At 34.6% G+C, this 25,302-nt stretch overlaps 1 protein-coding gene across 1 annotated transcript in view; it reads right to left on the bottom strand.

The window, feature by feature from the left end:
• Positions 1-24,889, bottom strand: part of LOC136029470 (uncharacterized) — a 37,250-nt gene extending 12,361 nt beyond the window's left edge. Inside the window, exons 1-3 of the mRNA XM_065707893.1 lie at positions 24,816-24,889; positions 23,682-23,866; positions 14,181-14,299 (exon numbers count right to left, since the gene is read on the bottom strand). Of these exons, the coding sequence (XP_065563965.1) occupies positions 14,181-14,299; positions 23,682-23,715 (153 nt within the window). The 5' untranslated portion in view covers positions 23,716-23,866; positions 24,816-24,889. The remainder of the gene's footprint in view (positions 1-14,180; positions 14,300-23,681; positions 23,867-24,815) is intronic.
• Between the last annotated feature and the right edge of the window lie 413 nt (positions 24,890-25,302).

The following is a 25,302-nucleotide window of genomic DNA, read 5'->3' as shown; positions in this document are numbered from 1 at the left end:
TCAAGCACCCCGCTCTTTACACTAAAGTTTTTTTATTATCTACTTTTAAAAAGTAGAGTTGAGAGAAAGAGTCAAACTTTAGCGTAATGAGCGGAGCGTCGAGGAGTGAACAGCCCCTTTCATATACAGAGTAATTTCTGTTCGTTTTAAGTTTTAATGTCACTCCTTGCTTTCAGCTAAAAAACTTGTTTTTCATTTAATTGTTATAGAGATAAATAGTGTAGGGTGATTATAGAGATTAGTATAAGATTGGTACGTTATTGCAGTAGAAAAACCAGAAAGATAAATATGACAAGCGAAAGCCGTGTGGCAATTTTTCCCAAAAGGCGTATTTACTTTCTTTTGATATCTTATGAATAGTAAAAGAATCCAATAATTTTTTGGAAAAATTAAGGCTTTGGTGAAAGAAAAAAAATTAATATTTTCTTTATATTGAAGATTATCATTTTTATTTAAGAGTTATGTTCAAACACAAGTTCTTTTAAAATATATTCTGACAATGCTAATTTTTTTGTTTTAGGTGTAGTTATATTAATTCTGTGCGAATTTAGCGTGACAATATAATGTGAAATGAAAGTTGAAAGTGTCAATTGGGAAAATAGTTCCTTGTGTCTTGCTCTTCAGCTTTAGTGCCAGTATTTTACTTTATGTTCTTATTAAGTGTACCTTTCTTTGAGGATAGAAAATCATTTTTTTTTTGTCAAAATAAAAATGATCTTGAAAACCCGGAGGGAAATCTTTAAACTTTGGCGAAAGTAGGCTTTTCCATTTTAGATGCATAATTGAATTCTCAAGTTCCGTCAAATGTCTATTTCCTATATGACTATATCAATATTTTAAATTCTGAGTATTTGCAGTAATTCCTCTAAGTTGACAGATTAAAATAGGACAGTTCGTGTCAAATGTTCTGATGTTTATCTCCTTGTTATTACTTGAATCAGTTCTAATTCTGTTTCTGTCCGGGTTGTATGTACATTTACTGTATTATATGTATGAATAAACATTTTATACTCTACACATAAACTTTATGAAAGTTAACGCTCCCAGGAATAGAGCACAGAAAGTGACGCTTTACAGAAAAATAGATACTTTACAATGTCAAAAGGACGCAATCCCATGTACTGGGACAATGATCTTAAGACTACCCCTTTCATATAAAGTGCCCCTGGGAAAGTAAATGACAAACCATTGAAACCTTGGCTTATGCTATAAAGTTGCTTCTGATAGTAATAGCTCAATTGACTGATCCCTAATGCCATCGATTTATCAAGTCCTTTACATTCGTCCATCATTTTAAAAAGCTAGCATCTCAGAACATTTTTGTTTTTGAGTTTTGACTAGCTTCCCAAAGTTGGACCACATTGCCCGCTTTTGGTAACCAAGTAACCACTTTCGGTAACGAAGCAGGTAAACCTGACATCGACTATTGGTTCTTGTATTTTCAGTTTTGATTGTTTTGATTAATTGTTTACAGCCATATTTGACATGACATTTAAGCAAAATCATAATCAATCAATTTGTTCAACAAATGAATTCACAACAAAAGCACTTCAACACAGACTGCCCCGTAAGGCCCTATGCCCAGGAAAAAAATCGGGGAAGAAACAAAATGAAACAAATACATTGAAAAAAAACATTTTCAACATGATACATTTTCACTTTTCAGAGACTCAACACAAGAAAAAAAAATACAATGTTTAAGAGGCTCAAACTTTAAGACACTCAAAGAGACCAAAAATAAAGAAGAAAAACAAAGAACGAAAAAAATTCCCCTAGAAAAACCAAGATAAAATAGTGACTATATCCTGAATTAAAGATAATTCCAACTACGTATTTGAAACCAAGGCTAGATTCGAATTTAGAAAAGCAACTATCGAATCTGAAAATTTAGAGAACCTAAGAAACTAATGAAAAAAGTCCCAGAACTAATAAATAAATGAATTTAGCCTGTTTAGGAAATTGTCTAATCCCACTATACAGATAAAGGAATTTGATAATATAATTGATGGAAACAGCTCATCTGCCCCTCCTCGAAAGGTTTTTCTCAAATAGATCTATCTGACACGATGTACCCGATAACCGAAAAGTATAGACCTATTGACATAAGGTTTATTTAAATTCAATGTTCCTGTTTACTATTTCCGTATCATTCATGAGAATTGAATAAAAAATGCCAGAAAGAAAACATTTTGTTATAAATTTACTTTAAATAGGTAGACTATTTCCCCAAAAGGAAAAGTTACCTTTTTTCTCTTCGACGCAAACATACCTTATAACTGGCTCCCTATTGTTAAGGATATCCATCAGTTTAAAGATAATAGTGTCATTTAAGCACTAAAAATACAATAAAACCATAAATACTCAAATATTATGCCGTTACATAACATAACATAAGGCTTATTTAAATTCAAAGTTCCCGTTCACTTTTTCAATACTATTTATTAGAATTGAATAACCGCCGCCAGGAAAAAAAAACTTTCATTATAAAGTCATTTAAAGTAAGTTAACTTTTTCTGAAAAGGAAAAGTTACCTTTTTTCTCTTTCCTTTTTCCGTTGTTTAAAAGCTCTTTGTTATTGAAAACCAAACGTAGTATATAAATGGATGCTTATTATTTAGGATATTCATCAGTTTAAAGATAATTATCATCCTGAATAATTAAAATTTTCTGGGAAAAAAAAAAGAATCATACACGATGGCTTAGCTACTAGTTTGGCAGAAGGGCATTGGTCCCTAAAACAATCCTCAAAAGTGAATTTAATTATATTTTCTGATTGAAGAACCTAAATTTGTCCCCCTCCCCCCATTAAATTTAATCACTAGGTATAACATAATCGCATAAAGTGTCTCTGTCTGAAGGATCATTTCCGTGAGAGTTAACTCCCACGAACTGTGGATTATTTCTGATTATTGTAGTGGACGCGAATAATACTGTATGTTCTATTAAATAATTAAGTAAGAAAACAAGTTTTTTTTAACTGCAAGTAAGGAGCAATATTAAAACTTAAAACGAACAGAAATTATACCTTATATGAAAGGGGTTCTCCCCTCCACAGCGCATTGCTCTTTACGCTAAAGTTTGACTCTTTGTCACAACTCTACTTTTTAAAACAATAAAAAAAAACTTTAGCGTAAAGAGCCAGACGTTGCGGAGGGAGAAAACCTTTTATATACGGAATAATTTCTGTTTGTTTTAAGTTTTAATGTCGCTACTTACTTGCAATTAAAGACACTTGTTTTTTATTATTTAATTTCTGAACGTTTTTGAATTAATGCATGTGATTTTGGCTCACCGCACATGAATGAATAAACGAAATTTAAGTTTAGTCAATACCTCGCTCTTTACACTAAAGCTTGAATTTAGTCCCAAATCTTTAAGAATGACCCTCAAAAAACAAAGGCCGTGTAGAATAAATAGTTGAAATTACTAAAAATACTTTAGCGTAAAGAGCAAGGTATTGTGGAGGAGACGAACCCCCTTATATACGTAATATTTTATGTTTGTTTTTCAGTTTTAATGCTGCTCATTACTTCCAGTTGAAAAAAATGTATTGATTTTCTCATTGTCTTTTTAAATAATGCTAGAAAATCCTGCACCTCCTTCATGGAAATTCTATTCCCTCATGATAAATTCCTCTATGGAAATCCTCCAACATAACCCGACCCACCCAAACCCCAAGGCACAAAAGTCCCTCTGAAAACGTCTGTACACTTCATAATAACCATTACTATATGTAAACAATGGTCAAAGTTTGTAACTTGCAGCCCCTCCCCCGGGGACTGTGGGAGAATAAGTCGTCCCAAAAGATATAGTTATTAGATTTTTGACTAAGTCGAACAGAACGGCTAGCTCAAAATTTTGATCCAGCAACTTTGGGGAAAAATGTGCGTGGGACGGGGCCTAGGTGCCCTCCAGTTTTTTGGTCACTTAAGAAGGACACAAGAACTATTAATTTCCATAAGAATGAGCCCTTTGCGACATTCTAGGACAACTGGTTTGATGCGATCACCCCTGGAAAAAAAAACCCAACAAAACAAACAATCAAATAAACACCCATCCAAAAATCCCAAATTCCGCATTTTTGTAGATAGGAGCTTGAAATTCTCCAATAGGGTTCTCTAATGCGTTGAATCTGATGGTGTTATTTTTATTAAGATTCTATGGCTTTTAGGGGGTTTCCCCCCTATTTTCTAAAATAAGGCAAATTTTCTCAGGCTCGTAACTTTTGACGAGTAAGACTAAACTTGATGATACTTATACATTTGAAATCAGCATTAAGATGCGATTCTTTTGATGTAACTATTGGTATCAAAATTCCGTTTTTAGAGTTTTGGTCACTATTGAGCCGGGTCGCTCCTTACTACAGTTCGTTACCACGAACTGTTAGATACCTAGTATTTTATAGTATGTTAAAGTACAGCTTAGTGTTTATTATTATATTTTTAATTTACATTGCAATCCAATTTTTGCGTTCTCCTGTAAAATGTGTATTTTGGACTTAAGGATTTTTGAACAGCTGCACCTGTTCTTCATGTATGAATTTAAAAAACAAAATAACGGTACGAAATACAAATGGCAGCTAGTAATTCATCGAGAGCTCGTGGATAGTAATTATAATTTCGAACTAGTTTTGACAGGAAATCCAATGTTCAGATTTCCTCGATTATTGGATTGTTTGTAAAATTTGCTTTTTCTTAAGATTTATATTCCATGTGCAGATTTTTTGTGCAGTCCTACAATTTCGATGTTCTAACGCTGTTTCCTTATGTATGCCAGATTACATTTTTGAAAATTAATTTGCATTTCTTTTTAGAATGAAAAAAATGTTGAAAATATTATAGACATGCCAAAATAAGAATTTTTTAGTAAATTTAGATTTTTGCCTCATAAAATTCTCGAGGAAATATCGCAATTCTGGGTCGGGGAATGGGCATTCTCATCATAGATTGTATTTTTCATAGGCCATGTAAACCTTAGCAAAATTAATGCAAGAACTGGAATGGTTACACTACGTGCAAGAGAGAAGATATATTTTCTCCCAAAGATATATCTGAACAAAACTTGAAGAAAAATTTTGGAATATAAAAGATATTTTTTCCCAGGTGAGAAATGATATATATGTTAAAAGTTGGCTAGGTAAGAAAGGGCGATGTTATTATTATTTATCACATAAAAATATAAAGTATACAGGATCGCAATAAACATAGAGGTTTCGCATATTGGAGGGGGGGGGTCTAAAGGATTCTTATAGTAGTTAACTGGGTCTCATACTAGAGTGGATAAAAAACGTTACAACACAAACATCCATGCATGGGATTAAATCGATTCACAGAAAATCGAGATAACTTTAGACCAAGGTTAGTTCGTATGAAATAGTAGGCAGTGTTGTACTAATACTGTGATTGACAATCATTCGAGTATGCAAATTTATTATTGTTGCAATTTATTTACTTGTTTGACAAGCATTCAAATGATTTTCCGTTTCCAGACATTAATTAAAGATAAGATAATTATTCAAAATAATTATCATAATATATTGTTTTTTTTTCAAACAGTTCAAGGTAATAAACTGTAAGTAAGGAGCGACGTGGCTCAATGGTAACAGAAACTCTAAATTTGGATATTTGGACTCTAGATTTGGATATAAATTTGGATATCCATATATATATTTTAAAAGAACCAGCTTATTATGCTGATTTCAAATATAAGATTCATCAAGTTCAATGCTACTCATCGAAAGATACAAGCCTGGGAAAAATACCTGATTTTCAAAAAGTGGGGAGGGGAAACAACCCTCTCAAGTTCAGAAATATTAATGAAAATCACACCATCAGATTCAGCGTATCCGATAACCCTGATGTAGAAGTTTCAAGCTCCTATCTGCAAAAATATGGAATTGTGTACTTCTTGCCAGAAGAAATATCATGGATGCATGTTTATTTGTTTGTTCTTTTTGTTTTTTTTTTTCGCTAGGGGTGATAACATTGAACCAATAGTCCAACAGAATATCGAGAAAAGGGTCATTCGAACGGAAATTAAAAATTCTAGTGCTCTTTTTTAAGTGACCAAAAAGATTGGAGGGCAACTAGCCCCTCTCCAATTCCCCCTTTTCTCCAATATAGTCCAATAAAAATTCTGAAATAGCTGATTTGTTCAACATAAATGGAAAGTCCCAAAAATATGGCTTTGGGGATAACATGATCCCCCCAGTCCCTGAGGATAGGCCTTAAAGTTAAAAAAGTTCCCCGTTGTTTATGTACAGTAATTGCTATTAGGTATGCAGACATTTTCAGAAGATATTTTGTAGTCGGGGTGGGTTTGCTTGGCGATAATTTTCAATTTGGAGGAAAATTTGCAGAGATGAACTTTCTAGGGGAAGTTTTATACTGGGGGGGGGGGGGGATTTGACAGAATTTCTATACGAAATTCCTTTTGTTTATCTTACTTTCTCTTTGCCTGTTCAATTTTGCATATGGAGATGTCCCGGGGGAATCATCCGGGGGAAATTTTCTGCGTATTTGGATTTTTGGGAAATAATTTCCATTGAAGAAAGGATTTCTGGAGTAATGGGGAAATTATTTTTCAAATGAAATTATGCTAAAGAGAATTTTCCAGGCTGAATCTTCTGCAAGGAATTTTACGAAGGAGGGGGGAGACTTTCAACGAGCAAGAAATTTTCCTGAACGAATTTTACGGGGGAGGCGGTTGTATTGTAAGTAGGAAGAAATTTTCACAAGGAGTTTCCCGAGATGGGAGGGATTTTCATTGAGATTGAGCTAGATTTACTGGCATTATTTGAAAAACTATAGGAAAATTCAATAATTGTTTTTTCAACTGAAAGCGAGGAACAACATTCAGGCTCAAAAGGAACAAAAATTATTCCGTATATGAAAGGGTTGCACCCTCCTAAATACCTTGCTCCCTACTCTAAAGTTTTAATGTCTGTTCTAATTTATTAAGACCAACTCCTGAAACACAAGGGTCGTTCAATTACAATAGGAAGCTTTTTTAAAAAAGCTAAAAACTTTGGCGTCAAGAGTAAGGTATTGAGGAGGGGGCAACACTTTCATATACGGAATAATTTATCTTCGTTTTAAGTTTTAATGCTGCTTCATACTATCAGTTGAAAAAGATTTTCTTTTTTTATTTAATTTGATTTTATATCTTCACAAATAAGAAGAAAACGCAAAACCTTCTCTGCATTTTTTCTTTAATTCCGGGGGAAACTTACACGTTGAGTGGTTCGAACACTAATCACAATGACAATGATCCACAAAGTGATTCCCCGTGAGCAAAACGAAAATATGTTCATGCACGTCAGAATAAAGATAATATTCTGAAGTCTTGATTTATTATTAGATATGAATCCAAACAATATTTTTGTTAAACTCAGCGTGTTAGTTCCATAGATGTTTTGGTTAACGAGTGTTTAAAATCAGAAAAAAACTAATGTGATATCTAAGATTTAAATATCTCCAACTGGCAACGATTTGTTCTAACTGAAAGAGCTTGGAATTAACGCATTTGATAGTGCTTAAAAAAAATCTTTGCTGGTTGATAAATGCCCTGTTAAAGAACCAAAGAAAGCTAAATAAAACGTTTCTAGTTCAAACGGCCCGTCTTAGGTCTATTCATTTCTGAAAACTATAATTTTCTGAGATTTATTTTCAGTTGTTTCAAAATTATGAAGTTCTTAGGGTCGTACCATACTTTCGCCACTGTTGCCAAGCTGGAAAGTGAAATAAGAAGTAAAACTATTTCGTAAAATCTGACAATGCTTCGCCCGACTTAAAAATTTTAACATTACAATCTGTTGATTCCCACAGAAAACTATACTCAATTGGAGCTTTGGAAAGCTCTATCTCCTTTAGCTACACGGTGTCATTATTTCAACTTATTTTCTCAACTATACTGGAGCTTTCAAAGGGAAGCTCCATCTCCTTTAGCTGTTTCGTGTCATTGTTTCAACTTATTTTTTCAACTATACTGGAGCTTCCAAAGGAAAGCTCCATCTCCTTCAGCTGTTTGGTGTCATTATTTCAACTTATTTTCTCAACTATACTGGAGCTTTCAAAGGGAAGCTCCATCTCCTTTAGCTGTTTCGTGTCATTGTTTCAACTTATTTTTTCAACTATACTGGAGCTTCCAAAGGAAAGCTCCATCTCCTTCAGCTGTTTGGTGTCATTGTTTCAACCTATTTTTTCAACTATACTGGAGCTTCCAAAGGAAAGCTCCATCTCCTTCAGCTGTTTGGTGTCATTGTTTCAACCTATTTTTTCAACTATACTGGAGCTTCCAAAGGAAAGCTCCATCTCCTTCAGCTGTTTGGTGTCATTGTTTCAACCTATTTTCTCAACTATACTGGAGCTTTCAAAGGGAAGCTCCATCTCCTTTAGCTGTTTCGTGTCATTGTTTCAACTTATTTTTTCAACTATATTGGAGCTTCTAAAGGAAAGCTCCATCTCCTTCAGCTGTTTGGTGTCATTGTTTCAACCTATTTTTTCAACTATACTGGAGCTTCCAAAGGAAAGCTCCATCTCCTTCAGCTGTTTGGTGTCATTGTTTCAACCTATTTTTTCAACTATATTGGAGCTTTCAAAGGAAATCTTCATCTACTTTAGCTGCTTAGTGTCATAATTTCAATTTATTTTTTCAACTATATTGGAGCTTTCGAAGGAAAGCTGGATGTCTTTTTCAATAAAACTGAATTTCCTATTTTTACTTATTTATTAAGAAATGTATGCTTTTTTTAATTCCACATAACCACTTTAAACACTTAGATTCCACTTTAAACACTTAGATTTCTTTAGTACTCTGTCTGTCTCTATCCCTGGTTCTTCAAAGAGTCTTGTTGCTTGCATATCTGATTAAAGGAATAATTGGTTAAATAGGAATTGAATTTCATAATTTGTTGCTTATTGGTTTAAGCTGCTTGCAAATTTTTTTTTAGTGTTTGGATTTTCTATGCAATTTGTTTATTTATTCTAATACGCGTAACGTAATAGTTTCTTTGATTGATTAAGCAATCCTTAGGAAACAATAGATATCAAGACGGTTCTACTCATAGAAAATGGCGGAAAAAATCCTTTGTTTGCTGACACGAAATGACTGTGTGTGTAAAGCGTGAAAATAATGGTTGATGAAGAATTGGGTCCATGCCCTTACTTGAGGGGGGAGCTGAATGTTTTTTCCTGACCCTCGTAGGTTTTTAAAGACTTTCTTTTAGGCAACACCTCACACCCTATTATGTAATAGGCAAATAAATTCTAATTTTGCGGGCCTCCTGAAGTTTTATTTTTAAAGAATCAAAGAAACTATTAAGTAATTAACACATGCTTCGTTCAGAATACTCTCCCTATTAAGTAATTAAGACTTGACCTCTTAGAAAACATTTCCAATTACGCAACAACCAAAGAAAACAAACCCTATTACGTAATTACCCCTGTGTCTTGCCCTAAGGGGGTCGCCATTCAACTTCCTCGTCATTAATGGAAGTAAGGATTAGCACATATGTGTCATTTTAAAACTATATTGGGGATACTATTCTCTCCAATCTTCTAGTATCACTGATTCGATACGATTACCCCTACATGCTTCTGTGATCTTTCTTGTGGCTAAAAAAAAAAAAAAAAAAAAATTCCACATTTTTTTGCATAGGAGCTATAAACTTTAACAATCGGGTTTTTTGATACCCTGAATCTGATGGTGCATTTTTCATTAATATTCCTTGACTTTTAGGGGGGTTTCTTTTTTCTAAAATCCGGCAAATTTTGTCAGAGTCTTAGATTTTAATGAGTAATACTAAACTTGATGAGTCTCATATATTTGTAATCAGTATAGTAAGCCGATTTCTTTGATGGATCACCTGATATCAAAATTTAGTTTTTGGGAATTTGGGTTACTGTTGAACCACGTCGCTCCTTGTTTACTGTTCGTTACCCCGAACTATTTGATTTATATTACTTATTGTTATACTAGCGAAAATTATGTCAATTAAGTTAAGCTTGCGTGAAAAATGATTATGCACAAAAAAAAGGAGAATTATTTTCTTCCTATGGTTTATTTGCTTCCTACAGGTTGATAAAGGTTAGTTTAATGATTGCTTTTTAAAGTAGAGACTTGGTGGGAAGAATAAGTAGAAGTCTAGATAGGTGATTGACAAAAAAAAACAGAATCCGCTCTCTTTGGGGGAGTTGGGAGGGGGTTTTAATTCGGAAAAATTAGAAAATTTAGGTATTTTTAACTTACGAATGGGGGATTGGATCGTAAATAAATTTGATATGTAGAATGATATTGTGTCTCAGAGCTTTTATTTCAAATCCCGACTGGATCCGGTGACATTTTGGTGAGTTGGAGGGGGAACCTTAAAATATTGGGAAACAATATCTGATGATTTCAGCTTGCGTGAAAAATTATTATGCAAAAAAAAAAAAAAAAAAAAATAGGAGAATTATTTTCATCCCAAGGTCTATTTGGACTCATTTTGGTGCAAAAATCTCAGTTGGAGACTAATTTGGTTTGTATTTCTCACTTTATTCAGTTTTCATTTTGCTTGCATAGTTTTAATGCAAGTATCTAAAAGGAAAACTATTATTCGACCAATAATTTGTAACCATTCAACATGCTTAGAAATGTTTTCCAGACAAAAAAAAATCATGTCTTTTCGACAAAAATTTATGTTATGATTAGGTTATTTACCACGTGTTTTTGATTAGTTGAATGAACTGAACAACAGCAAAAATTAAATGTCCTACTTATTTAGCATGAAGCTTTTGAAAAGTGATCTAAGCATTGGCGTCGTTTTTTTTTGCTAACCTTTTTTTCTTTTTTCTTATAAAAATACAATTAAAAATAGACATATATTGGTCCTTTTTTATGGCTATTTTCTTCTGTTCTACTTTTTCCAGAAATACAAAACAGAAAAACAACCAACAAAGAGAGGTAAAACTCAATAAAAAACATCAAAGCGGCCAGTAGAGAAAAAAGATATGAAAGACTAAAACAACGCGGATATTTCGCGTGTATGTAAACTAGGCGTCCTCAGCACGAGATGAAAAGACTAAATTAAACAAAAATAAAACCGCCAACAATAATAGTAAATGCAATTGTCGCTACTGATTCACGTAGGGAAAAGAAGCTATTAGAGTTAATTCAATGAGAACATCAAAGCAATTGAGGGAAAATTATAAAAATTGAAACTAAGTTAACTATTCTGCTGCGAACTAATCCTCTTGTTAGCTAATATTGAAGCAACTCTTTTTGGTCTAGTAGGTAATCTTGACCCCTGGTGATTATGTAAAATTCTAGTTCCCTTATTGACTATTGGTTCATTTTTCAAAAGACAATCATAAATAGGGTCAATATTTAAATTTCCCGTGTCCCTATTTATTGAAAGATTAGCAAACATATGTTTTTTAATTTCTATAGCCTCCCTTGCCCACTGAGAATCAGCCAGAGCCGAAACAAAAATTTCAGGAGGCTTGCTTAATTGTAGGGTTTTTTCTATTGATTTGCTTTGCTCAATAAATCCATCAATAAATTGTTGGTGAGTTCTACCAATATAAAACTTTCCACAAGAACAAGGAATTTTATACATCCCACTAACTAAATCCCCCTGGGTTAAATCCTTAGCAGAATTAAGGAAACTACCTAATGGTCTTACTGCTTGGAAACATGTATTACTGTTATGTTTACGCAAAATTTGTTTAAGCATCTCCCCCAAAATAGGTTAAGCATTTGAATCTTTTTTCTTTTTTACGAAAAAAACATAATAAAACCACTTGAGTGAGATATACTAGGTGAATTACTTCTGCCTTTGGAATGCAAAAAAGGGAAAAAAAGAATAAAGTGACAAGGTCAAAGAAAAGATTCGTTTATCTCCTGTTCTGCATTCCAAAACGTAGAACAGAAGAAAACAGCCATGATAAAACAGATAGATTAATTATGTTTTCTACAATTACTTTTAAGAAAAGAAAAATTCTACATTAGTACATTGTAGTCCATTCTACAATGAGCGTCAGTCAAGGCAATTGATTCAATTTATAAACTTAAACATTTTCTAGACTTATAAAAATGTTAATTTAATGTTAGTTGAAGACCAAGTTAGACTGAAATTACAAAGGGGAATAAGAGTCCAATCCAAAGCCTACAAGGGCCTCCTATTTGTCTCGAATGTTATACAAGTGAACTTGCAATTATAAACTAAGACAGTTGGGCTAAAAAACAACTGTCTTGGCTTGTGTCTTGGGTTTGACTGTCTATGCTTTTTCACAAGCTCAGGTAGTTTCACCAACAAAAATTCCCAGATAGCCAGTAAAATGGTATTACCCCAGACTAGGTAGGCGAGGAAAAGCAACAAATTAAAAAGGTGAAATTTCATTAATTATAATTATAAATTTGCAACCGGAACCACTGCTGATAATCCACAGACCTTATATGAGGGGGTCACTATCGAAGAAAAAATAATGAAAAATGAACTTGGCTGAGAATGATGGACAAAGCTGAGGCAATGAATAGATACTATTTGGAAAGTGATTGGAGACAGCGGGCACCCCCTCCCCGCCTATCCCGATGAGAGAGAGAGAGAGAGAGAGAGAGAGAAAGAGAGAAGGAGAGATAATCTTGAATGCTATACAGTGGCCATGGGAACCTTATAATGTTGGTATGTGTGCAGCGGATGGTTACCGCTTGAGCAGCGGTCTAATTATTCACGGCCTTAATCATCCGTGCTCTAAGCGGCGAAGATTGGGACGTAGAACAGAAGAAAACAGCCATGAAAAAACAGATCGATTAATTTTGTTTTCTACAATTATTTTTAAGAAAAGAGAGACAAGGTTAGTATTTACGACAAATGGTGTCATTGCTTACTCTCCAAGGGCTTTTCGTTAATAAAAAGAATTTTGATTCCGAGTGTTTTCAGTTTCCAAACAAAAGATGCCTAAACAAAAATTAGAATTATGTGGATCTAAGAGACAAATTTCATTATAATGACAACGAAATTATTCATATTTTGTTATTTTAATTTTACTATTATTTTACGTACCAAAGACAGGGAAAGTAAAATCTGATTATTTAATGGAAACTTGCACAACCATATGTGAATTGAGAAAATAAAAAGAAACTCAGCTTTCAATAAAACAGACCTCCGTACGGAGTTTTCTCCGTACGGAGATGCAGCTTTTGTAAATAGCGGGTGCCAAATAATATTTTTTTTTTTATCAAGAATGTAAAATCCGTAACTCCGTACGGAGTTGCAGCTTTTGTAAATAGCGGGTGCCAAATAATAATTTTTTTTTTTATCAAGAATGTAAAATCAGAAAAAAGCTAAAACTGTGTGGCATGAAGAAAGAGCACTCTGGCAAAAGAATGGAACCCCTTAATATGTCCAGAAGTCATAGCAAAAGTTTTTACGCTTTTAGCCAAGGGTCTATACCTGTAGTCAGGGTAGCTTTCTTTCGAAAGTATAATCTTCCTTAGGAATCAGCCGCTTTTCATTTTCTGAATTTTTCTGGACGAAGGACGTTGTTAAATTTAGCGAACTAGTTTGGCTTATTTATGTTTGTAGTTTACCGTCTTAGTAAATTGTGAATCTGCCCTAAAAAATCATAATTTTGGAACAACGAAAAGAAGAATCATAGAAAACCTCAACTTGTCAATCAATGAGCATTCTTAAGTATCTAAAATACTCCACTACCAATAATAATGATAATTCAGAGCAGCACCAAGGTGTCCAAGCCCAACACAGCTGCAAACAATCCTCCCTCAAATCTATTCAAAGCCTTTTTTCCTTACCCCTCTCATGAAGTTCAAGTTTCCTGAAAAGTCCTTATCCTTACTCCTTTTTACCCCTTCCAGTCCCATTTAGGACTACCTGCTTTTCACTTTGCCCTAGACAGATGGCGAAAAAGCTCAATCTTTGGCAATATGCCTTTTTTCATCCGTAAAATGACCACGGCCAATGTAAATAACTTCAAATATCTCAGTGTGATATTACTAGCATTTGGAGTCTACTAGTGAGAGGTTTTTGACTCAATCTAACATGAGAAAATATTAGCTATTTTACAAGCAACTTTAACTTATGAGCTTATTATTATGAGATATATTAGCTTCAACTTCAACTTCAAGATTATGCTGAATGTTCAAGTTGAATTATAAATTTGACATAATATTAAAAAACACACCTGTAAAGGACGGGGATTTTCATCATGTGGGCTGTCAGCAATTGGCAAATGGTCGATTTTCGGTGTCGGAACGTTACGTCGAATTGGTGCATCCAAATTGGGCGATTCACCACGTTTTGCTTAAAAATAAAAATTGTTCAATTAGTTTGTTACTTGAAACAAAAGAGAAAAGCTATCTTGTTAGTTTTTTCTTAGATCTCGAGCAATATACAAAACAAATTTATCAAAATACACCACCAAAACATATTCTCTCTAAAGTCAAACATAGCTCTCTGAAGGTTCTAGGCGTTTATCACCCGACGATTACCCCTGCCCCCAGCAAAATACCCTCCAAACCCCCCTCCCTCACGGAAAATACTCCCTCCCCGGAAAATGCCCCCCGGAAAACCGCCCCCCTGGAAAGTATTCCCCGCGGAAACCCCCCTGAAAATACTCCTCCGAGGAAAATACACCCCGTGGAAAATACCACAAGAAAATATTCTCCTCCCGGAAAATACCCCCTGGGAATATCTCCCATGGAATATACCCCCCCCCTCCCTGTGGAAAATAAGGCTTTCCAAATTTGAGAATTTTATTTGAGTTTTTTTTTATTCTCGTAGGGGGAAGGAACATCGTACTTGTATATTATGTGCCACTCACTCAGGTTTAAGCTGTGTAAAGTTCGAGAACAAACCGGTTTCTTCGTTAGTTTTTTTTAGCTTAACGTGAGACAAGACAAAGACTGGTGACATATTATATGGGAAATATATAATTTGAGCTATATAGTTGCCCATAAGGGGGGGGGGTTAAGTATTTGGACAGCTTGAAGTCAGAAAACAATTCTTTCTTCATAATATGCAGAATAATTGTACCTAACACACTTTACATGCAGACCCGATTTACTTTACCCCCGCCCCCTAATGTGCAAATCTATAGCCCAAATTTGTTTCTAAAGTAACGAAGAAACTAAAAAAAAAAACAAAAAAAAAAACGGTTTGTTCTAGAATTTTAAACAGCATAAACTTGAGTGAGTGGCACATAATACACAGGTACGAAAATTCCTTCCCCCAACGGAAAAAAAACAAAGCTAAAATAAAATTCTCAAACTTGGAAAGCCTTATTTTCCATGGGGGGGGGTGTTTTCCAAGGAATATTTGCAGGGGGTATTTTCTGCGGGGGTATTTTCCACGGGGGGAGGAGGTAATTGCCAAGGGGGTGTAATCGCTGGGGGGGGATTGTAAACACCGGCCATCCTCTCTGAAGCCAAAACATATTCTCTACCAGAAAATTCTGAAATTGCAGTGTGAAGCTGCTAGATTGCATGAAAATTGGTAGCATATGCTAACTTTTAAAAAGGAAAAAACTGAAGGAAACAACCTAACAATTTTCTGGCATCAGTAATCACTAGAGCAGAACTGACAAAGATGTATGGAACTTTAGAATCAAAACACATTTATTCAAGGGAAAGTGTTCTACTGCAGGACATCCCCTAAAGGCTAAGTTCGCTCAGTCCCAGGGACTCAACGTGAGGCGGGCTTGTGCATATATATGATTCTTGAATTACGCAATAGCATAATTACCGTGTTATTCCTCATTTTTTAGTTATGAATTCAGTCCCTTCTTCTTGCTTATCCTTCAATGAATCATACGGTTTATAAGATTTGCATTCTTCTGGGATTTACTTTGATTCTCGCTGTTGCTTCTGTTTAATTCGCAGATATTGTGGCTTGTTCCTTATCGCTGGTTCCACACCTTTTTCTTTAGGTTGTCGGAGTCATTTGCACTCTTGTGTAAGTTAGCATGCGTCATATATACAAAATGCTGCGATTACCCCTGGGAAAAATTATTTAAGTTGCTCTTAAATAATTCAGAGCAATAATTTTGCTCTTCAAAATGCATTTGAAGGTGACTTTATTCACATGAAAATCCTTTTTTCCGAAATTAAGCCTCTAAACAATTTTTTTCAAAGTTGTGATCTATCAACATTGTTTTCAGGCAAGAAAATATTAGTGTGCCAAGATTTAGAAACAATTATCGAGCTGTTTTGAGAATTATATTCACTAATTTAGGAAAACAGTCTTCCTTTTCTCCTTCTGTCTCTCTCTTTTTTTTCTTTTTTTTTGTGTTTGTGCTGTTGCATTGGTGATTTCTCTTTTCATGATATTCCCTCTGTCTCGGTCGTCATTTGTGTCCCGGTCTGTAATTTCTCTTTGAGTGTTTTTTCTTTTTAGTTTTTTTTTAGTTTTTTACCTTTTTTCTTTTTTCAGTTTTCTTTTTCTTCTTTATTTTTCAGCGTCACTATGAAGTACATATCGACGAACCTTTGTTTTTTTAACTTAAATCTGGTAGGCATTGATGACCTTATCCAAGTCAAAATCCCAAACCCAATCATCATCGCTATCATTTTCAGTTTTGATATGTTTTGACTCTCGCTGTCCAGGTGGATTTTCATCTAACTGCGCGGTTTTGCGTTCTTTAGCCGCAAACCTGTTTTCTTGCTGTTCTTGTGATTCCTCGGAACGCTTTCTTTTCTTACTTTCTCTATCAGCAGCAAGTTTTTTGGCATAAACTCTTTGAGCAGCTTCCTCGGCTGTTGCCATTGTAGGTTCTTCAGTCATTTTACAATTAAACATTTTTCCGTGAACAAATGTCTTAAATAGCGTTAATGACGTCACCGTCAAAGCAAAAATGACGACAACTAATTTCATGACGTCAGTCAACACAGAAACATGACGTCACCTGATCCACAGACAGACACACAGACAGACAACTTATTTTTATATATATAGATATATATGATATATATATATATATATATATATATATATATATATATATATATATATATATATATATATATATATATATATATATATATATATATATATATATATATATATATATATATATATATATATATATATATATATATATATATATATATATATATATATATATATATATATATATATATATAAAATATATATATATATATATATATATATATATATATATATATATATATATATATATATATATATATATATATATATATATATATATATATATATATATATATTTATACATGCGTAAATTCATCATTACCACTTGCTATAGATAGTAGATAAATGGCAAATACATATTAAAAACTAATTTTTTCTTACGGCTTCGTCGTTATGACTTAGAGATTTTCTATTCTACACGATATCTGACAAGATATATTAGTATACAGGATGATAATTGTGGTCCATTTGTCTCTCGATTGTGTTACTCCCAATATCGCTATATTGGCAATTGGTTTCAAACTTGAACGGTATGTCCTAAATTTGAACCATCTGTTTTAAACTAGAGACCGTCTGTCTCAAATTTGCCCCAACAGTAGGGTAGAATTATGCTTTTATTCGAGGAAGAGTGGTTTTTGTTGTCTTTTGGTGGCGCTTTGACTAAAGGCATAACATGTCGTTTTCCCTTCGAGGAACGAGGGGCTACATCTTTAAAACAACCGCGTAATCGTGTTCGTTATCGTGTAATAGCTAAGTGGTAAATTACCTACGAAATTTACGGTGGGCTTGGGTTTCAAGACCATCAAAGGTTAGTTTTTAAAAGCACTCACAGAGTACAAAATGTCAGGCAAGATAAAATATCAAAAAACCTGCTTAAGTATGTACAATAAAATATGATTCGGCCAGGAACTTAGTCTATGACTAATAAATCCGTAGCTAAATATTAATTTAATATGAAGTTATTAACAATGTCTTTTTCTTTACTCTATCTTAAGCCCCCTGGTTCCAGCCCCCTGGATACGGCCTTGAGTGTAGATATTGAAGTCAATATCCTTCTGTCCCGACTTTAGGTCTATTTTACTCTAAATTAATATCAGGTTCGAACATTAAGGTTTGATTAAAAGAAAAAGAAACCACGTGTTTTCACATTAAAGGGTGTGGTCAAATCGATTTTTCTGTTCTAGCTCTTGAGAAGTGTTACTGGCCTGACAAACAGACTAAAAAAGTAAAAGATTTGTAATTTATTAAAAGCTTAGAGAATAGGCACTAAAGGGCTTTCAAAACTGCTCAGAGCTCTGAAAGGAATCTTAATTTATAATAATTTATAATCTAATGCCATGTCAAGATTTTCAAAGGTTAAAGCATTTTTTCAGCTTCCTAAAATAACATTTGGCAACAGTTCTTAGTGACAAATTTATTTCTGCGAAATAGCACAGAATTATAATGAGAAATTTCTATTGAATTTCTCCAACAAAACGTTGTTAAAGAAAATCACTGATTGTTTTGGATAAAAAATTCAAAAACTGTTGAAGCTTAAAATAAAAAGAACAAATTTTCAATTATGGACAACCTATGGGTTTTACAGTTTTAGTTTAATATTTATGTTTTATCTTAAATACTATTTAAATCTTTTCTGATCGATACTTTCGTGAAAAAACACATTTTCTCAGAAATAATCAATGTAAGTCTTTTTTAATTCGTCATCATTTTCACGCCTCTACATAGACTGTTGATACCGATCAATGACTGCAATTGGGGTAACAGAAACATAATCTCCTAATTAAATTAAACAAAATCAAATCACCCCTTTCGATAATTAGTTTATTCAGACAAGCAAATATTTTAAACCTCGCCATAATCCTTCAGTGGCTCCAAAGGTATACAGGGCGTCAGTGAGTAGCCTCCAATCTTCCATCAAGCACGTCGCTGCGTATATGTTCTTCCCTCTGGGACAAGAGTTGTCTGGAGGGCTGTTTTGTCATGTTTACATGTTCTATGGAGCGAGTTCTTTGTTCTTTCTCAGTGATGGGTGCCTTCTGATAGCGAGTGGAGGAGTATTTTAGGAAGTCTATGATCTGGCAAATTGAGGACATGTCCAAGGTATTGCCATCTTTATTGCCTCACAACGGAGGTAATGTCTGATTTGCGTGTGTGAGTACGGATCTCGTCGTTGCTGCCATGGTCTTTCCTGCTGGTCCTTATGATCCGGCCAAGACATTTATTTTCAAAGGCGGTAAGATGTTTATCCTATTTCATATTAAGCTTTAGGCATTCCATGGAGTTGTTCATGGAGTAACTCAGCTTCTGTGATTATACTGTGGATTTCCAGACTGGTAAAAATCTCTGAAATGATGTGTTAGTTAGGGCTATTCTGGTGCATATTTTTTTTTTGAATTCGCCACTGGAAGTTACTGTACCGCATAAATGCCTGAAGTCTGTCACCTGCTCGATGTCTTCATCTTCTACCTGCATTCCCATTAAGAAACTGCTAATTGACATAGTTTTGGTCTTTAGAGCGCTGGTGTGTAATACGAACTGTTCAGCTTTCTTTGCAAGTTTGTTCAGGAATTCCTGAAACTTTTGCTTGTTGGCTTCTACGAACACAACATCATTGGTAAAATAGACATCCTGGAGCTGCTTTCCCGCACTTTGGATTCTATGTCTAATTGTCTGTCAAAATATATAATGTACAACTAGGACGGAGAAAAAAATTGAGAGGAAACGTTCTTGCTTGACGCCAGTCATCACTTTAAAGTAGCGCTTGCTGCCATAGAGGTTTTGACACAGCATTCCGTCTTTTCGTATATTGCGACTATTAGACGGACTAGCCTCTCGGGAGTGCCGTAGAACCGGGTGTCACTACATAGGGTTTTATAATTCACTGATTCAAACACTTTTTGAGGTCCATGAAGAGTATGTGCAAGTGCTGCCTCCATTCATTAGATTTCTCCAGAATCGTGCGCAGAGTAATGATAAGGTCAGCACAGGATCTTTTTGACCAGAATCATGTCGCTGTTCACGCAAGTTGGAATCAAAGGCAGTTTGGAGTCTCCCTAGTATTATGGCTGAGAAAAGCTTCTCCGAGATTGAAAGAAGATTGATGTATCTGTAGTTGCTGCATTTTCTAGTCTCTCGTTTCTTGAAGAGTTTGACTGAAGTTCCTGTTCTCCATTCTCTAGGAAACCTTTCGGTCGGCCACAGGAGTGAGAAAAAGAATAGCCATATTGCCAAGGTTCGTCGCAGGCCGGATTTGATCATTTCCGCTGAACTGCGGTCTGTGCCAGGAGCCATCCAATTTGTCAGCTTTTTAGCTGCTGAGATTATCTTGTCGGCTGTTGGTTTGTCGTCACTTATACTAATATTGAAGATAGATTGGTCTGGTGTATCATGTGAAACAATAGGCACGGTACATGTTAATAGAGTTTCAAAATAACAACCTCATCGTTGTTTTGTTCTTTCACGTCTGCCAGGAGCCTCCCTCCTTCATTCGTTACTCGTGAGTACTCTTGTAAACTGGACCTGCCTACAATTTTATGGTAAGGCGATACACAGTTCGTGTGTCTCCATGGCATGCTTTTCTTCAGCTTGCCTAGCCTTCTCATTATTATATTGCCATTTGTTGGACCCGGTTCTTTTATTTACTCTTTTATCAACATATCTGTACGCGAAGCTCTTGGTCGGCATTAAATGGCCGTTTTGCACAAGAGAGTTTGGCTTCAGTTTCTTGCGGTTTGCTATGAAATCCTAGGTCTTTGTAGATACCAACTGTTGCTTAGCCAATTTTCTAAACCTGGGAGTTTCTTCAGCCGTATCCGTGGAGTTTTTGCGAATCGTTTCTTAGGCTTCCTCGACGTCTTCTGGGAGGCCATCGAGGGCTTCGAATTTGTTGGACAGTTTTATACCAAATGAAAATCCGACTCCCATGTCGTGGTACAGTTCGTGGTAACGAACTGTAAGTAAGGGGCGACATGGCTCAATAGTAATCAAAACTCTAAAAAACAAAATGTTGGTACCAATACTTCTATCGAAAGAATTGGCTTATTATGCTGATCACAAATATATAAGTTTCATTAAGTTTAGCGTTACCCATCAAAGGCTACAAGCCAGAAAAAAATTTGCTAGATAGTCGAAAAAGGGGATAACCACCTTTCTTCCCAAAATCGTACGATCAACATTTTGAGATGGTCATTTCATTCGCCATATTTGAAAGGTCAAATAACTACGCCTTTGGAGATAACATGATCCCCCAAACCCCCTGGGCAAATTTGCCCGTTATTTACATATAGTATTTGTTATTAGGAGGTGTGCATACATTTTTCGGGTGGGGAGGGGGCCAATTTTCCGCTGGGTGGTTTTCCACGGGGACGATTGTCCATAGGGAGGAAAATTTCCAGGGGTGAACTTTTCAGGGGAGTTTTTATACTGGGGGAACTTTAGTAATCACTGCATATCCGTGTCATTATAAACTGACGATCTGGTGACGAACAAGCACGGTGGTTAGTACAGCAAATATGTCAAGCTTTAGGGCTGTTTTTCAGAATAAGGGCTCAAAATCTCCTATTTAGGATTCTAAACAGTAAACATATTACAATTTGCATGTACTAGCAAAAAACTGAATTTTTACCCTCTTTGGGCAAAAATCATGATATTTGGCTCAAAATGGCTAAAAAAAACCATACTTTGCTGTGTTTTGTCAATATGGGGGACACTTTGCCTCCTGTATAGGGTTTTGGATCATGGAAAACCGATTGGATATCTTTGAATTCCCATTCCCTGGGATCTAATGTCCGGTGGCACAAAATGTCAGAAAACACCATTTTACTGTGTTAAAATATCTTTCATTATGTAAAGTTTCACTAGATATGGTAATTTCATTTCAAATCGATCCTCTGCCAACATTAAATATTTATCACCATTATCAAATTATAAATGAGCTTTATATACAGGAAATTCTAAGCCACAAAAAGAAATTTATAAATAAATATATCATAATCCAATGTAGTAAAACTGGCAAGCATAATTCAACCTAGAATATTCAAAGTGTAGGATTGAACCTAAGGCCTTCGTAAATAATGTATATTTGCTTGAAAAGAAAAATTCCATAATTGCTGATCTTGAATCTATGGTACTCTGCCACTAAGCTACGATGACATATTTAGCCAGACATTACGTCATAGAGACACTGTATTTCCCACCAACCGATCCATGGAAAAATATTTAAGAGTTCTAACTTAAGCTATGATCTAAGTCGTAATAAACATGATTAATACAAACTGTTTAATGACGAAAAAAAGTTTAAGCACAAATATATCAAGACACATCGTTACAAAAAATGCAAACATGACTCAACTTTCAATATATATTTAAGTCTCGATCTGTCCAACAACAATTCAAGTTAGTTTTAAACATACCTATGTTCAGCAAGGTCTGAGCTCATAATCTCCTGTAAATCAAGTTGGCACTCTGCCACTGAGTTAAAATGGAATTCCAATTCAGACGTAACACCATTAACGAACTCAAAGCCATATTGCCAAACTCGTTATATCATACTTACTTTCTATGTAATTCTGACACTTTAACTAACTTGAAATATACTGAAATGACACAACTTTGTAAATTACACACAGAAATCTATCAGTCTGAAGATTAGCTTAGACAGCTGTAATTATTTGTATTTTAAGTAGGATTCTCGAATCAAACGTAAACGCACTCGGTGAAATATCTAGGCCCATACCCGCCTTAGAAATTTTTTTTACGAAATTTGATTTGCTGTTTTGATGAATACCAACCCCCTGAAAACAACCCCCCCTGAAAAAAGAATACCCATAGCTGCATCCCTTTAACTTTTTCTTTGTCAAACACCATAAGTCGCTTAGTACTGTTTTAAGGACAACAGATTGATGGATTGACCTGGGAAATATTACCTACAATCAGCTGTCAAAGTTGTCATTATTTTTAGTATGTAAGAAAAGCAAAAGAAAAAATCCTTCTTAGCAATCTCGAAGCTAAGAAAAAGAGGAACAGTGGAGAAAGAGATTTCTAACATCTTTCTGAGGCACTTTTACTCTATTTATTTAGGATTACTCATATAAATCGACTGCTTTCCATGACAGCAAAGAATCCCTTATCTAGAATCAGAGGCGAACGGGGGAAGGGGGCACTTCACTCCAAAATTTGTATAGCCCTTTTCCCTAGATTTTGAAGGATGTCTTTTTTTTTATTGATGAATATTTTTTTGGCATTTTCATTGACGAAATTGAAAAAATTGCCCCCCCCCCAAGATAAATTTAAATTAATAAGATTTGCTCCCACCTCCTCTTGAATTTTCGTAACTTGACACCACTAGTCTGGAAATACATTCTAAGACCACACTGGCTGCGCATGACGTATGAAAGAAAATAGACTGGCATTATCGGTCCACTGGCTGATACTACTCTCGTTTTTTGGCTATTTAATGATCTCTTTGAGTTTACTTCATAAGGTAAGTTTTTATTTTATTCCTATGAGGACTTAAAACGGCTTAGCTTATGTCCTTGCTGGCCAAAATGTCTGCTTTTATCCTTTTCACTTTGTTTTACCGGCTATTTAATTATATAGTTTATCTTTTCTTGTTTATCAAACACTAGTCTGGAATTTTACTTTTTTTTTTTTAGTTTTGGCCCTAGAAGTACTAAACATACATGATTCGCTAAGAATATGCCAAATAGAATCACTAACCAAAAAAGAAAACCGAACTTACGCCTTTTGCAAAACGCCGATAAACCACAACCCATCGTTTTGATTAATCCAAATTCACTTAAATTATAATCCAAAGCTCACATATAGAAGATTATCTTAGTATCCACATCGATAAACTGAACAAACTCCACGCCTATATCATAAACAAAATGTCCAGGTCCCGCTGGACCTCACATAAATTCCAATCTACGTTCCAAAACAGAGCTCTTAAGAGAGGATTTTCTGGCATTTAAAAAACATACAAGTGCCTGTGTTTGAAAAAGTATAACATTGCATGAACAAAGAGGGAGTAAATAACACATGTTTTAATTGGGGGGGGGGGTGGCTCCTTTACCCTAAGAAACTACGAAAATTATAAATAAATACTTTGTGCATATAGTATTTCTTCTTTTGTAGTACAAAATAAAATTACCACCACCAGAAAACTATCGTTACCCAATAAAAATCCTGTTTTTGAAAATCTATGGGTTCAAAATTTTTGCAAACCATCTATGAGATACTGATAAATTCGAGTCAACATTTTAGTTATATAATGTCAAGCAACTCCAAGGGAATACGACTTAAGTCGTTCAGGTGTCTTTATAGTCATTCCAATGGCCTGAAGTATTCTTTTCTAGGGTTTATTTGACAATACACGTGACTCTAGTAACTCCGTGAACATGACGATGTCTTTTTCTGAAGGGTAAAGAAACCTAGAAGCGGATGGGGGGATGGGGAATTTAGTGGCTTCTGATAGAACTTAGAGCCATACAAATCTTTAAGGTATCCTAAGGGGTGATCAACAAAGTGGGGAGGGGTGACGATGTATCACCTTCTGTCCGAACACCGTTAATATTTACATTTCTGTATTGCTTGGGCTTTTTCATGGTAAATTGACCCCTCACATCCCGTAAATATATCTATGATTCATCCCATGAAAAGAGTGGAGTATCATTTGAGTCAAAATTGTTAATATGCTCTCATTTAGGTAATTGCTAAGTTTGCTTCTAGTAAAACTATAACTATTACTATAACTTTTATTTATTTCATATAATTGAATATTGCATTTCAAATGCGTACAAGAAGCTCAAATGTCGTAGAGAGTATGTCAATAAAAGGTCTGTCAAGGAACTGCTAAAATTTCAAGTATATCTACCCCAAAATATGGTTATTTTCCCACAAATTTTTAAACAACTCCAAAATTTCTATAAATTTGCGCTATAACACTGGTATCGTCATGCCAAAAATCTAACGATGAACTAACTATGCCCTTCCCTTTTGAAAAAAAGGTATGTTAACAAGTTAACTATTACACATCATGGTAATCATGCCAAGATTGTTCCGACGGAAAAAGAAGCCAAAAAATATTATTGTAGTCAATGTCGAACACACCCAAATTTACCAAAATTCACCGTATTAACACTTGGTAAGGCAATTATTGTCGAATCGGTCTTATTGATTGAAAAAAAAAACTCTTGTAAAGTAAATGGCAACTTTGTTGATGAAATATGTCTCCTTACATTTTTTAGCTCTTTTTTTTATTTATTTATTTTCATTTTGAAAGTATCAAGGACAATAGCAATGAAATCTGTTTGTTATGCTGGTGAAGTGAAAACTTACACTCCCACCTGGAATTGCATCTG

This window comes from Artemia franciscana, chromosome 7 (assembly GCF_032884065.1).
Source record: "Artemia franciscana chromosome 7, ASM3288406v1, whole genome shotgun sequence".
NCBI lineage: Eukaryota > Metazoa > Arthropoda > Branchiopoda > Anostraca > Artemiidae > Artemia > Artemia franciscana.
The sequence above is the reverse complement of the archived record's forward strand: the minus strand, read 5'-3'. Positions and strand labels throughout refer to the sequence as shown.